The 14,309-nt window shown below is 44.7% G+C and overlaps 1 protein-coding gene across 2 annotated transcripts in view; it reads left to right on the top strand.

Moving 5' to 3' along the window:
- The window catches only part of LOC130405071 (collagen alpha-1(XIII) chain-like), an 87,442-nt gene that overhangs the window by 44,954 nt on the left and 28,179 nt on the right, over positions 1-14,309 (top strand). For both annotated transcript variants that reach the window (XM_056610033.1, XM_056610032.1), the window contains exons 6-15: positions 3,194-3,229; positions 4,022-4,048; positions 6,175-6,225; positions 8,027-8,062; positions 8,541-8,567; positions 8,871-8,897; positions 10,334-10,360; positions 10,469-10,495; positions 10,819-10,845; positions 11,875-11,946. In XM_056610033.1, coding sequence (XP_056466008.1) covers positions 3,194-3,229; positions 4,022-4,048; positions 6,175-6,225; positions 8,027-8,062; positions 8,541-8,567; positions 8,871-8,897; positions 10,334-10,360; positions 10,469-10,495; positions 10,819-10,845; positions 11,875-11,946 — 357 coding nt within the window. The remainder of the gene's footprint in view (positions 1-3,193; positions 3,230-4,021; positions 4,049-6,174; positions 6,226-8,026; positions 8,063-8,540; positions 8,568-8,870; positions 8,898-10,333; positions 10,361-10,468; positions 10,496-10,818; positions 10,846-11,874; positions 11,947-14,309) is intronic.

Below are 14,309 nucleotides of genomic sequence, written 5' to 3'. Positions count from 1 at the left end.
TCTGTCTTAACAACCTTGTGCTGTGTGCTATCTGGCTTTCTGATTACACTAACACCTTGAGAATACTGCTTCTGAAGAGTTAAGGTCCCTCCTGTGTCCAGTAGGGCGACAGGTGGCCCTCCCTCATCTGACCTTTATCCCAGGTTGCCAGTCCCCAAAAGCAACCCCCCATTTTAGCATCAACAGGATCACTTGTGAAACGGGTCCATAAAACCACTTGAGGTGTAGAGGGGATGACCTTTTCCTTTTCTCTCCAAGTGTTTTTGGGGCGGTTGGTTGAGATTAGCTGACACTCTTTGTCAATGGAAGGCTGACGTCCGTTCCAGTACTTTGTGATTGATTATGCCTGTCAACTGACTGGAAATGAACTCACACGTGGTGTTGGAGTACGATGAGGGTGAACAAGGATGTGGTTTTTGGAACCTTTCTGAATTTAAAACCGTCTGCGGCATTTCCACACATGGGAGATTTTTTAACAAAGGATGTGGAAGTCTTTCTGTATGATGGATGGTTCATAAACACATTGTTCTTTCTATTATATCACACGCTTGCAGACAGACAGACATAAAGACAGAGAGACAGACATGCAATCAGACCGAACGACTGGCATGCAGACAAACAAACAGGCAGAAAGACTGCCATGCAGCCAGACAGACTGCAATGCAGACAGACAGAGAGACAGACAGACAGGCATGCAGACATACAGACGGATTGGCCGACACAGGCAGAATAGCAGGCAGGCAGACAGATAGACTGGCATGCAGACTGAATGGCAGCTACAGGCACAATGGCAGACAGATGGACAGAGACACACATTAACTCATATATTGCCATAGAATTCTTTCCTTGACCATGAAGCTCCCAAGTTATTGTATTCCACCCTTATTCATTGGCTGCTCCCCTACACTCATCAAATCTACCCTCAAGGGTTGGTCACGTCTTAAAACCATGAATTTCTGCAACCATGTATCATAAAATATTGAGTTACCTTTCGTCGACATCTAAACATAGCCTCAGTGTTGCAACTAAATGTACATTTGAGTGTGTTATAGTTTCAGTCGTCCAAGTGTGACTAAGGTCAGCTATTTGGTGTGAATGTGCTTGCATGTGTGTCCGTGCCTGCCTGTGTGTGTGCGTGTTTATTGATTTTCTGTTCCAGCTGAGACTTGTTAGGCCCTAGCAAGCATAAATCCTTCTGACTCCAGCGTAGGTGTGTTGGGTGTGTTGTCAGCTAAAGGCCCAGGGTGTGTGTGTGTGTGTGTGTGTGTGTGTGTGTGTGTGTGTGTGTGTGTGTGTGTGTGTGTGTGTGTGTGTGTGTGTGTGTGTGTATGCGTGTTTGTGTGCGCACGAGTGTCAGTTGGCGGTCAGCTGTGGTCAGACAGCGGTGAATTTGAGACGGCCAGAATCCTGGTGTGTGTGTGTGTGTGTGTGTGTGTGTGTGTGTGTGTGTGTGTGTGTGTGTGTGTGTGTGTGTGTGTGTGTGTGTGTGTGTGTGTGTGTGTGTGTGTGTGTGTGTGTGTGTGTGTGTGTGTGTGTGTGTGTCTGTTTAAGAGAGACTATAAGAAGGCCCAGAGGGAGAGATTTGTGTGTGCAATAGCGTAGACTTGACCAAGTGCTGTATGTGTTTTAAGCAGACAGAAAATCCATCTCTTTTCTTGGGTCGACCATATGCCCTCAAAGGGTATACTCAGCTTTCTGACCAAACAGCAGCAACAGCCCCAAAGAGTGATTCATCTACTGATTGTGAGAATGCAGTGAAGCGTTCATTCAGCACCTCGGACAGAGATATGAGGAGATCTGTCAGTTCCCCAGCAAGAGTATTTATGTCTTTATATCATTAAGTATGACATGTTCATGTTCATTATTATTCTGTTAATTACATCAGTCTTCTGTATTCTGTTCTCTTATACGAGTGGTGCAAATTCAAAAATAGGATTTACAGAGTGGGATTGGTTTCCAATCTTTTAGCCAGAAAACACTATTTTATTCACAAAAGGCAACAATTGTTGAACCGATTTTGATTCACAGATGCACAATGTTCTCCCTTATCTCATACAAGAAACGTACGCCTGCAACAATCTTACTCGTTTGAATTGGAAAATAATAAACTTGATATATATGAATTATAATTGTACTGATCTTTGAGTGTAGAAAGCAGCATGTCTTTTGCATCCTTAACCTTTCACTTTTGGGGTAAATAATTTCCAAGCTACCACCTTTCTAACCGGCTTGAATCTCCATGGAGCTTTTAACAAAAACCCAAATGACCTGCAATAAAACCTGGTGAAATTACCTTTTCCCCAAAAGGACCTCATACAGCCTTCTGACCCAAATCCACACCTCCTCCCCCACCCCACAAACCTCCTTCTGAACACACTAACCCCTTCACTACTCACCTCCACCCTGTTTCCAACCCCACCCCACCAGATGAAGTCGTCAAGCAGCTGTCATCACCAGCCCTAACCCCCGGGTCTTCAGGGTGCCCCCGGGGTCTGCCTTCCAGGCCTGGGGGGGAGGGGGGGTAAGGGGCGGGTGGGTGGGGGGTTGGATGAGTGTGTAATGGGGCCGTGAAAGGAACCGTGTTCCTGTAATCATTCATAATAATCAGTCATTTCAATGCGGATAACCTGGTTCTGGTTAATAGACATCCAGTCATCACAAAGTCCTGGCTGATGTTTTATATACAAACTAAGTTCTTTAAACATCCCAGACTTCTCAATTTGAACATTTAAAAAACACAGGCATTTCTTAAGCTTGAGCTGTCATAGTAAGAATGTTTGACTGTTACACGCCAACGCTAGCATTTAGCATTTAGCATGGCATTACAACCAGCTGTCTAAGGCCCCATTACAGAGCCAATCACTCCAGTTTGAAAGATCGTCTTGAAATGGATACCCTGATATGATAGCATGTTTTCATTTGGAAATGAGCTGCGAATTATTTAGATTTTTTTTAATTGGCAGCTTGCCCCATGATATCCAATTTTGTAAAAATGCACTGCCCAATGGCCACCTTTGCCAAACATTTTTCTATCTACACCATTCACTATTTCTTGAGTACAACTGAGCTTCCGAATTGTATTTGGACGATACGCACAAAGTTTAAACGTCATGGTGTCCATTTCAAGAGTATAGCATTGCGAGGCTAATGGTATCGCTGACTGCTGTTCTTCTGACTCTGCATTGGTTGCTAGGGTGACAAGGGAGGTCTGGGAATACCTGGACGGATGGTGAGTTATGTGGTCTCCGGCCACTGTAGTACCATAGTATCAACCATAGTACCATCTATGCACCTTAATTATGTAGTCCTACAAAATGTATATTACCTTAGTATTACACCATATAATACCACACCATCGTACCCGATGGTTTGCTACATTGCACAACACATAAGCTATCTAAGTCCATTGTGGTGGGCTAGAAGAGACACTGGAGTTCCCTTTTGAGCCATAGAACCCAATTGTGTGCTACTTGTCACAATTAGAAGAAATTGACGGGAAAGAAAATCCAAATGTAAAATAAAAGATCAGAGTTTATTTTATGAGAATATGCAGAATACTAAGTACCTTTCGAAATTCTTGGGCAAAGAAACAACGTTGAACTTGGTGTTCAACGGAGCGCCTTTCCAAGTAACAGATCATATCCCAGCTAGGGTTGGCTCGGGTGCTTTGTGAGCCTAAGCTAGTTGTCGATATATTGCTTCTCTTTTCTTAGCATCTGTCAGAAATATAGCCTGTCCTGAGACTACACTCTCCACTTCTTACATGCCACACCTCCAACACGAGCATCACCCATTACGCCACCACAACAGTCCCCTCAAACTCAAACCACCTCCACAACCATTGATCATCTCTGCATGTTTCATAGATCCCCTTTTAATGTATCTAATACTGGATCCTCTCCCTCTCTCTTTCTCTCTCTACATCTCTCTCTCCATATCTTTATCTTCTTCCCCCCCTCCCTCCCTCTTCCTATTTTTTCCCTGAACTTTGCATGCGACTGTCTGCTGTGATTCAACCCAGGGCTTAAAAGGACACGGAGGGGAGAAGGTAAGTGTAGGAGCACCTAGCTTTAGCATTAGCACCCAACTACTGCTCAATGTCTGCTCAATGTCTGCCAAGTGTCTACACCAGGGTCTCTGAAACTACGGTCGGGGGCCCAAAATGAGTTGTGATCCAGAGTTGTGTCCTGGCCTGAAAAACACTCAAGAGCGCACAACCTCAAGCTCTCTAGCAAACGGTTGGTTCCAACTGACACACTCGAATTATTTTGGGTCCCGCGATGCAAAGTTGAGGAATACCTGGTCTACACTGAAATTGCAGGGCGACTAGTCCAACGTGATCTGTGAGGATCCCTGTGTCCTGTTTTGTTTAGGGTATTTTTGCATCAGTAGGATTAGCTTCAGAAGGTCAGAGTGCACTGCCACCTAAATAGCCAGTCACTTGAGAATATGGCGAGATGGGAAACGATGGGTGGTGGGTTTTTGGTAGATCCATGCGCTGCATACAGATAAAGGTTCTGTATCCTTCCTAACAGGGAGACTTCAGACACTGTATAAAAAGCATTGTGACATGGGAGGAAAGTTATACAACGTACAATCCATGAGAAAAACATTTTCAAAACACAAATGCGGCCATATCCTCTCTCTCCAGGGGAGGGCGCATGTTCATGGCTCGCGGCTGTGCCAGGGTCGCCATATGTTCATATACTTCCACGGTTTGTTAGATAATTCAAAATAATATGAAAAATGAGATGGGCGTGAGTCATCCACGGCATGTGATAACAGAGGATTTTTATTGGGAGGCTAAACTCTTTTTGTTTTCATAACATTCTCTTAACTTCCAGAAGCATCCCATTCCTAGGCACTAGTTTTAATAACGGGACCCCTTTACTATTGTGTGGTTAGCTCATTAACTGCCAAACGAGAGGCTGGAGAAGTCGTAGAGTGAATCAATGAAAATCTGACAGCAGCACATATATTTAGCAATACTCTGCCAGACATGCATAGAGAAAAGGCATATTTTCATTTAAACGTCATATTTATAAAACTGCTTCTGTGGGTTTCAAAGCACGGCATTGTGTGCCAAGCAACTTGTAAACGCAAGCAGGATAAGAGGGAAAACTGAGGCTATGAGCGACAGAAACCCACAGCCTGACTTTTATGTTTTCCCAGGCCGGAGACGATTTCATTTTCAGGCTAAATAAAATCAGTGATTTCTTTGTTCGCTTCCCACTTTATAACAGCGCTTGGTTCCAGTGTGTGCTTCTCTGTGCTTTGGCTGCTGGTTTTGGTCTTTGATCTATTTCTGCCGTGTTTCACCTCGCTGCCCCCACCACAGTAATCCAAGCCAGGTCCAAAGTTATTTGCACATCTTCCCTTGTCTGCTCGCACCGCGCCGTAAGATGACCAACCAGGTTTACGGTTACCCAGACCCCTGCTCGCCACTCCATTGAAGCAGGGTTTCGACCTTTCCCATCATAGCTCCCAACCGATTCATCAAACCGAGTGTGCAAAAGGAAGCATTTCCCCTTCCCATAGTTGGTATATTTGTTCAGAAACTTGAAGAATCAGCCAGTTCCCTGTGTGATGGATGGCCGCTGCCATCGGCTCTGTCCTCGTGATAGAGTTTCATCAGGAGGGACAGAAGCTAATTAGATAAAGTGGCTGGTAACCGGAGGTGGACCTGGTCTTGTCTCGGTGGTTTGTGTGATTGCGCGGCGGAGGGAGGTCCTCGACGTGTAGCAGTAGGCTGAGACAGAGGCCAGGGCCCAGTGAGTCTCCCACTGTAAACACAGCAGTGGGCCTAACCTTCTGAGTCTTAATGTGTGGCTCCTAAAATCATAACCTCCTTCTGCTCTGGGCCGAAAGTCAAAGTAAACTTGACCACTAACGCCGGCATGTCCCTCAACTCGGTAATAGGATGAGGAGAAGTGTTTATGTCTTTAGGAGCTGGAAGCACCATAACTCTAATCTACGGTGGTAGATGGATTTTTCCTTGAGGTCTTGTCAACATATATCACCGTATAAGAAACAACGCTCTCCCTCCATCACTACGCAAATATGCCCTAATGGGAGTCTGCGGAGATCGGCAAGAGGGCAGAATGGAGGAGTTTGTTTCCTTTGTGTCCCTGAATCCTTGTCCGGCCTCCTCACCGTGACTCTCTCTCTTCTCAGGGTGCACCGGGCGAGCCTGGGCTGTCCATCATCGGGCCGAGGGGACCTCCTGTAAGTGTATTCCCCTCTACTGTAATCACAACTACCTTTAATCCCCTACTCCTATGTCTCTCAATCAGTGTCTCCTTTTTTTCCTTTCTCCTGCTCTTACACACTCTTTGTCTCTCTGTCTCGCATACTCCGGTTCTTTATCCTTCTCCTACACTCCCTCTCTCAATTTCTTTGTCTCTCTTCCGCTCATTCCCTTTTACCCTCTCTTTCTCGCTCTCTCTTTATCTCTTTATCTCTCTCTCCTCCTCTCACTCAACAACATCCTAAATCAAATTATGAGATGTAAAGATGATTGCCAATGTCGTGTGCCTTGCCCTGCCTGTGATTATGGCAATCACTCATGCCTGTTGAATCAGGAAGTAATCAGGAAGTTTCTCCAGGACCAATCTAAGGAAATGTAAAGGTATCCAGGCATAGCAAGACTAGAAACCTCTGTGTTTGTACATGACATTAAGCTTTTGATTTAAATTTTGGATAATTTTGCATCTCTGTCTGCTTTTTCTTTCGGACAAAGAAGAAATATACAATGGAGCAATAATGGAGTAATGATATGACGACTATAATGACACATTTAATATCCTTAGACTGGCTTTAACTTTGAAGAAGTTTTCTTCATAATGTTCAATTTTTTAACTTCTTTTTTTTTTTAACTAGAACAGCCAATCGTCTGGCCACTTAAGTGAGGCAAACATGTGTTTTTTAAATCAGTGGTTATAGCAGTGCATGGCCGTTTGTGCCAGCCCTTCCAGAATGGTAATTGGCATTTCTAATGCATAGCAGACCGGGCAGGAAGTGAGACAGAGGAGGAGCCTCAAAATAAAAGCACAGCCAGACAGAAGCTGTCAAAGCATAGTTTATTGTTTTAAGTGAGATTATTAATATTTCTCTTTTTGGCAACAGGCCACAGCATCTGTGCCAAGTTGTCATTTTCAGTGTCAAAAAAGTAAAATAGTACCAATAATCGTAATCAAATGCCTTACATCATCAAAATCCTCCTTGCTCTCTGTCTCAAAAAACAAACAATATGCAAGCTTTCTGTGAAAGATGGTAGCAATAAAGTTGTGCTATTTCGATACTTGGACAGCAGACTGAACCTGCCTTGGTAGACCCAGACAACGATCCTAATAAGTTTCCCTTTGGTCAAAGAAATACAATCTGTTTCACTAGCTGAACCCCTTCTCCGTCTCTGTAATTTACCTTTATGTTGTTGTCTGTAGAAACACTCTCCTCCCTTTCTCTGCTCTCTCTCACTGTCTCTCTCTCTTTCTCTCTCTCTGTCTGTCTCTTTCTCGTCCCCTAGGATATTAAAAGTCTTGTACCAGACCGAGTCGTAGCCTCCTGAATATCCACTCTGACTACTCCAAGCTTGTTGTCTAATCATTATTGACGTGGAATAACTCCTCCCTGTCGCCAGGCATAACGTGCAGCAGTCCATCTTTATTAAGCCTGCAAAGGAAGAAGAAAATCTGTGCTTCTTGCCCCCATCTATTTCTTTGCAGGTTTTGTGTTTCAACTGATTTCCTAAAAAGAAAACTGACTGTTCCCCCTATGGGCTGCAGTATCACTCCCGCTGTCCAAGTCAATTACTGGCCTGCCCGGGGTTTTTGCCTTGGAGGGGGGGGGCAATGGGGAGTGGTGGTGGGTATTGGGTTGGGGGGTGGGGGGGGGGGGGGGCACCAAGAGTTCTGAGGTCTAGCTCCTCATACAGAGTTTTTTTGAGGGGGAGATCTCCACGTCAATCTGCGAGAGAAGTGCTCCTCCAAAAACACATCATCTCTGTTTGTGCTCTGTGTTTTCCTAGGGCCAGCCAGGCACCCGCGGGTTCCCAGGGTTTCCAGTAAGTGAACACTTGTGTCATTCATCTGCCTCACAACACTTAAGATGCAGGTTTAGGGTTAGGGGCCACCGTGACAATACACTGAGAGTGGAAGTTTGTTTTAGAGATCAGCTCAAAACCCTCAACAGTATTTCTTGTTCCTGGTATTGCCTTCTTGAAGGTAATGTCATTGAATGTCCATGTGTTGGTCTCTTCGTGACGTCTTGTCTTTAATTCAAACCACTTTTTGAAAGAAAATAATAATTATTTACCCGTGACATTTTTAAGCACGTCACCTTTCTATTATTAAAAAGGAAGGGCTTTAGTCACTGTAGGTCTATGCGGATAAAAACGTCTGCTAAATTACAAAAGAGTAAAAGTGCAAAATGCCAGCTCTTCAAATGCAAAAGAAAATATGGATTTTACAATAAAAAATGCTAGCAGATTGTGCTATGATTTTTCTTCTTTTTGCTTCTTACTCTGTCTTCTTTCATGCTAGGGTCCAATCGGGTTGGATGGCAAGACTGTGAGTTTTTTCTCTTTTTCTCAGATATGTTATAATGATAATAATGATATAATTGAGTCAATGACTTTGCTACTTTAGTTCCCGGTTTCATCAACCTACGGCCGTAATGATCATAATTAGGCTAAGAATGATTGTAGTCATTTCAGTCATAAAATCTCTATTAGTATCATTACCGCCATTACAGGGCACTGTTTAAGATGTCATTTATGTTTCTAGGAAGTTATTCCTATGGAAAATCAAGGCCAGGTATCTGTGTTGGAATCACTTTAACTCTTCGCCGTTGATCACTGTTTTCTATCACAGGGACAGAATGGACAGAAGGGTGACATGGTAAGCTTTTCTCAAGACCAAAACCTCCAAAAAACTAAAATATATATAAGGCCTATTACGAGCTTTGACAAGTTAAATTATTTTTTAATGTTCTATTAAGGTATCATATTATAAAAAAAAACAGTGTTTGACCACACATAATCATTGGAAAACAAAACTAGCGGCCTCATTTGTGGACAGGGTAATAGGATAGCAGGGCTGTTTTAGTAAAATAAGGAAATGACCAGACACACTTCAGAATAGACCTGATCCTATATTTTCAGGTTTGTGCAACTCTTTGTTATTTTTCTAACATAGGCTTTTGAAAAACCGGTCATGTGTTACTTTTCTTGATCTAATTCATGTTGTGTATTTTTACTATTTGAATTTCGATGAATTCTAAAGCAACCCACTCAAATGATGTGCTGCATTACCATTGAAAAACTCCCCTGAGCACCTCTGTATTGAATAAACAGTTTAAGACGGTATTAAGTTCTGAAGAATATCATCATCACCCTATTAGAGTAGCCGATGTGGTTTTGCGTTGACTTATTTTGTCACAAACACCCACTTATGCCTTGCTGGCCACCGGAGAAATAGCACTTCTTTAGCAGACTTGGATCGTGGAAGTCGGTCCTCTTGCCAACCTCAATAAAGATATATTTATAGAAGAAGGGGAAAATGCCCTGAATGCTCTGTGGTGTGAGCTTTTTTCAGACATTGACAGAAACTGTTTTCTGTCACTCCTTCGGGTAGTTCAACCTTTTTTCCCCGGGATGGCTGTTTAAAGAGCATTAGTCTTGGTGAGACAGTGGGAAGTTATTCTGTGTGTGGGGGGGAAATGAGGTATGTTTTGAGAAGGGGGGGGGGGGGGGGGGGGGGGTTTCTTTCTTGCCTATTCTGACCCACATCACCGGTGGGCTCCCATTTGGCGAGAATCCGGAGAAACTGTTGACCTCCAGTGAAAACACCACAGTCTTCCAGTAGGTGTACATCTGCGTCTGGCTAAAATAACGCCGTAGGGATGGTTAACGACACTATAATGAGCTGGTTTTCCTAACCCGCTCCCTGCCCCCGCCTGAGGGGACGTCAAGCAGTATGCACGGAGCATTCAAGGCAGGTAGCCTTGGGGAATGTTCCCAGACGTGGGGTTGGTGGGGTCGGTTCAGAGCTGTGGGGTGGGTTCTTAGGTGGAGGGTCACCTGAGTGCCGCTGTGGGCTGGATGTATCCAACTGGGCCCTGGCTTCCTCGGGTCCATTAATCAAGGCTGTGGCAAGGCTCTGACAGATGAGGAGAGCAGCACACCCCAGGAGCCGCTGGGAAGTCCTACTGAATCGCTCAGTTCAGGACCAGTGATTAGAATGGACTTGGTCCAGGCGACCTGCCGCTTGGGGATGGCTCTTTATTGTTTCCCAGTTCACGGATCGCTTTGCTTGACTCTTGTATCCTCTTTCAGGGTCAGAAAGGGCTGACGGGGCTCCCAGTAAGTTTTAAAACGTTTAATAGCATCGTCTTTGACTTTTCACCCTATTATCAGTACTTTGCAGTTTGTTTGTTAGATATTAATTCAAACTTATGTTTCTTCTACTAGGGTGACCATGGACCTAAAGGAGAGAAGGTCAGTGATCTGTTGCACATGAGAATATAACTTATTCTATTAATGGCCATATTGGTTAGTTGGGTGTGGAACCCAACAAATATTTGGAAACCATGACAACTCAATGCGTTATTTTTAGTTCTGCATTCCATTTCCTCGCCCAGGTAGCCATTAGAATGCATTTCCATTGAGTTGTCACGGTTTCCCCAAAGATCCTATCAGGCTAGCCCAACCGACTAACCAATATGGCCTCTAGGTGATTACAGTCTATGGAGAAGGACCTGAACTCTATAGCAGACATACAATAACAAAATACTAATCTTCTGTTTATCTTCTCTCTCCAGGGTGTCTGCGGAGACTACTCACACAGGGTAAGACATCGTTCTTCTGATCTCCATGTTTGGTATTCAGTTCCAAACCAAAATATTCCCCCAATCTCCCATATGCATCTCCTGTTCACCTCTTCCATTCTTTGGCTTCCATCATGGAAGTGGAGTCCGCACTCATGGTGCAGAACGCAGGGACCTTTGGAAGACAAGAGGAACAAGAAGAATAAAACAACCAGAAGCACGGTCTAGACGGACGAATTAGTTTGTGATCAGTAGCACATGAGAGAGAAGAGAGAGTGAGTTTGAGGCAGTGAGGGCAATCCAGTTTGGCCCCAGCGTCTCCGGCACTCTGCTGTTTCAGGGAAAACAAGGCAATTACTGGCAGGCTCACGGAGCAGCAAGTCAGATGTGATAAGGGCCCTGTGTGAGGCGAGTGCCAGGAATAGGAGTTTCCAGTGTGAGAGTTTTTTTTTAATTTTCTTTCACCCGACCCACCTCTGATAGCTAGGTCGATTTGGGGCATAATTTCACCTTCAAGCTATTAAGCAACCTTGCTGTGGAGGCATTCTTTTTTTTTATTTTGCTACCAGTTAAGTGAACTCCCAAAATAACATCCAAGAGCACATGGAAAGCTTTCCTTTTCAGAGGTTGTTATTGTGAGCATTATGTTGTCGTATGCATCTCAGACTGCTGGACCCAGGGGAAGAGGTGTAGGTGGTTTGGGATGAGGAAGTAAACAGAGTAGCAAGTCATTTATTTATAGTGACTCCCCTGGGAATGCTGTTCATTTGGGGTGAGTGGGTCGGTAAGGTAGGGTTAGTTGTGACGAGTCGTTGGTAAAGGTAGGGTCGGTAGTATGAAGTGAGTGGTTAGGCGTAGGGTACGGTCAGTTCTTGGACATGACCCTTTGGGTCCTTCATAACATTATATATTGATCCTTCTGTCAAAGAACCTCCATTTCCAACCATAGAACCAATCACTCCTCACCCTTAGTATAAAACCATGGTAGAAAAAAAAACGATTGGGACTCCTTTGGTTGCGTTGGAAATGACCACCTGCCTGATTATGTAGGAGCTCTTTGTCCAGGACCTTCCCCTGAAAACCATGGCTGCCATGCGCTCCAGCCAGCCTTTGGTGTTCAAGGTTTGTGGGAGCCTGAAAACACCCCCACATCCTCCAGGTGGATTAACCCAGTCCTGCCGCAAAGAGAGCCCATGCTCCTGTACCCTCTGCTCTCCACTGCTAAAAAGTGACCAAGCCAAACTGAAATGGAGAATAACAATTGCTCCTTTTTCAGTTTCAATTGAGCAAAATGCTGCTCTTTTTAATGCAATACCATCACTTCCTGAATTGTAGCACTTTCTTGTGTAACTTTGTAAACCATGTTCATGTTAGTGAATTTGGTGGACAGTGGGAAACGGTAAAGGATACAGCGGCAGTTTTGCCTACTTTTTGTATGTTTTACCCCCCATTACTTATATATGTTCTTCCCTGTATAATCTTCTGAACATACTTTATATATTTCCTTATGAATGCACCTTCAATGTGGAGGCTATTGAACGTTGAATTGTTTGATTAAATGTACAATTTAGTCAAGATGCTTAAAACTATTTATCATTGAAGGCTGCACTATTCCTGTGTCTTAGAAAGAACAATGCTGGAAATATGTACCGTATGTAAAAAGTAGGCAAGAAGCATGCAGCTCACTCAGCCCAGTGGCGGTGGAACAAAATGACTCCAGTGGTTAACAGTGGGGAAGTACCTTTCCCCCCACTTCTCTCTAAACTGTAAACTGATGATGCTGGTGGTCTCAACAGAAGCGACGTATTGTACAGCCGTGTGCTGGACAGTTAGCCACAGTAAGTCTGGTCGTGTTCTGCGCTGTGCTGCACAGCTCTCTTTGTGGCAAGGCTGTCTTCCACTTGATCTCCACTGTGTTTCGACCTAAAGGCCGGTTAGGGTGGCAACCTGAGAGATGAGGGGTTGATGTAGGACTGTGGCTTCGTAAAGCACGGATCACATCATTTCTCGAAGAAATCTAATTTCTTGCCCAGTCACAAATCAACCCTTCTTATCTCAAGCCTTATCCGGCCTCTAGATTGCATCGGCAATACCTCGCGTTGTCTTTCTTTTTTTATCTCTCGCTTTCTTTCTGTCCGAGCATTCGTTCCTCTGTACTTCGGCAATTTCTTTATTTTTCACTCTCATGTTGATTTCTGTTGTTTCTTCTCCTCTCTTCCCCCCTCCCCCTCCCTCTTCTCTTCCCTCCTCTTCTCTTCCTCCTCGCCACCCGTTTCCTTTCCATGACCTCCCGGTGACCTTTGACCCGTGAACGTTTTGGCCCCCGCTGGCCACCTGTGCTTTGTGACCCCTCTTCCTCTCCTCCCACCCTCCTCGCCTCCCCCGCCTCCCATCCAACCTGCTCCCTCCCTGGCAGATGTTGCCCATCACTGTGCGCAACATGCCGTCCATAAGCCCTCTAATCCTAAAGCGTCTGAAGGTACAGCTCTCTCTGCTCCCCATACTCCCCCCTTCCCCCCCCCCCATCCCTAAACCCCCACTACCCTTAACCCCAACCCTAACCCCCTGCACCAACACTACCAACCTGAGGATGCCAACCGCCGTCAGCCAGCCGCCGACCTCTGACCCCGTCGATGTGATGGTCAAACTGCAGTGGAACCCCTGGAGAATTTATGATATTGGGGGTTCATTTTGGGTTAGCTAACCCTAAGACCAACACATCTTAAGCACATTAATCTTCCTTTGATCTCAAGATGAATCAATTATGATTACATTAATCATAAATACTTGACTCAAAGGAGACCATTTCATATGCTCAGGGTAATATACTCATTAGAATGCTTCATGGCCCATTTAGTTTAGTCTGAAATTCCCCCTGAGAAAAGCTGGAAAGCTTTTTTACTATTTGATAAAAATCTGCATAGTAGATCAAAAAGAAGAAAAACAAAGTTTGGACCACACACAATCTAGCATCCGGTTCTTACCGGATCCGGCCATCAAACACTTATGTCCGTCCCTATGAAAGAGCTGGAAAGGTGGCCATGCTGGCCCCTGACCAAGGAGGGCCCCTAGCACAGGTGGACCCCTGTTGGCATCCGCCCTCCATCTTGTTTTCCACCCCCCACCCCCCCAGGTGTGCTGTCTTCTCTGTGCCAGGACAGAATACCTTGTTTGGAGACAAAGCATTGCACTGTGGTACAGAGAGAAACCGTAGAGGAAAAGGAAATACCACCCCTTGACTGTTTTCTAAAAAGGCCCGCTGTGTGGAAGCAATCTTCTGTACCCTGAATGGAATGTGCTCATTGAACAGACACACAGGCATAAATCATAGCCATAGACCACTAGGTAGGGGAGGGAAATGATGGAATATAAATCTAACGTGGACGGATATGTTCCGGATTATCTCAAGGAAAAGACATGGTGCCGGAGTTGGCAACACTTGCTGATCCAGGGCTACTGTACGCCGTGATTACACTGCGCCTGGA

The sequence above is a fragment of the Gadus chalcogrammus genome, chromosome 15, assembly GCF_026213295.1.
Source record: "Gadus chalcogrammus isolate NIFS_2021 chromosome 15, NIFS_Gcha_1.0, whole genome shotgun sequence".
NCBI classification, from domain to species: domain Eukaryota; kingdom Metazoa; phylum Chordata; class Actinopteri; order Gadiformes; family Gadidae; genus Gadus; species Gadus chalcogrammus.
The sequence above is the reverse complement of the archived record's forward strand: the minus strand, read 5'-3'. Positions and strand labels throughout refer to the sequence as shown.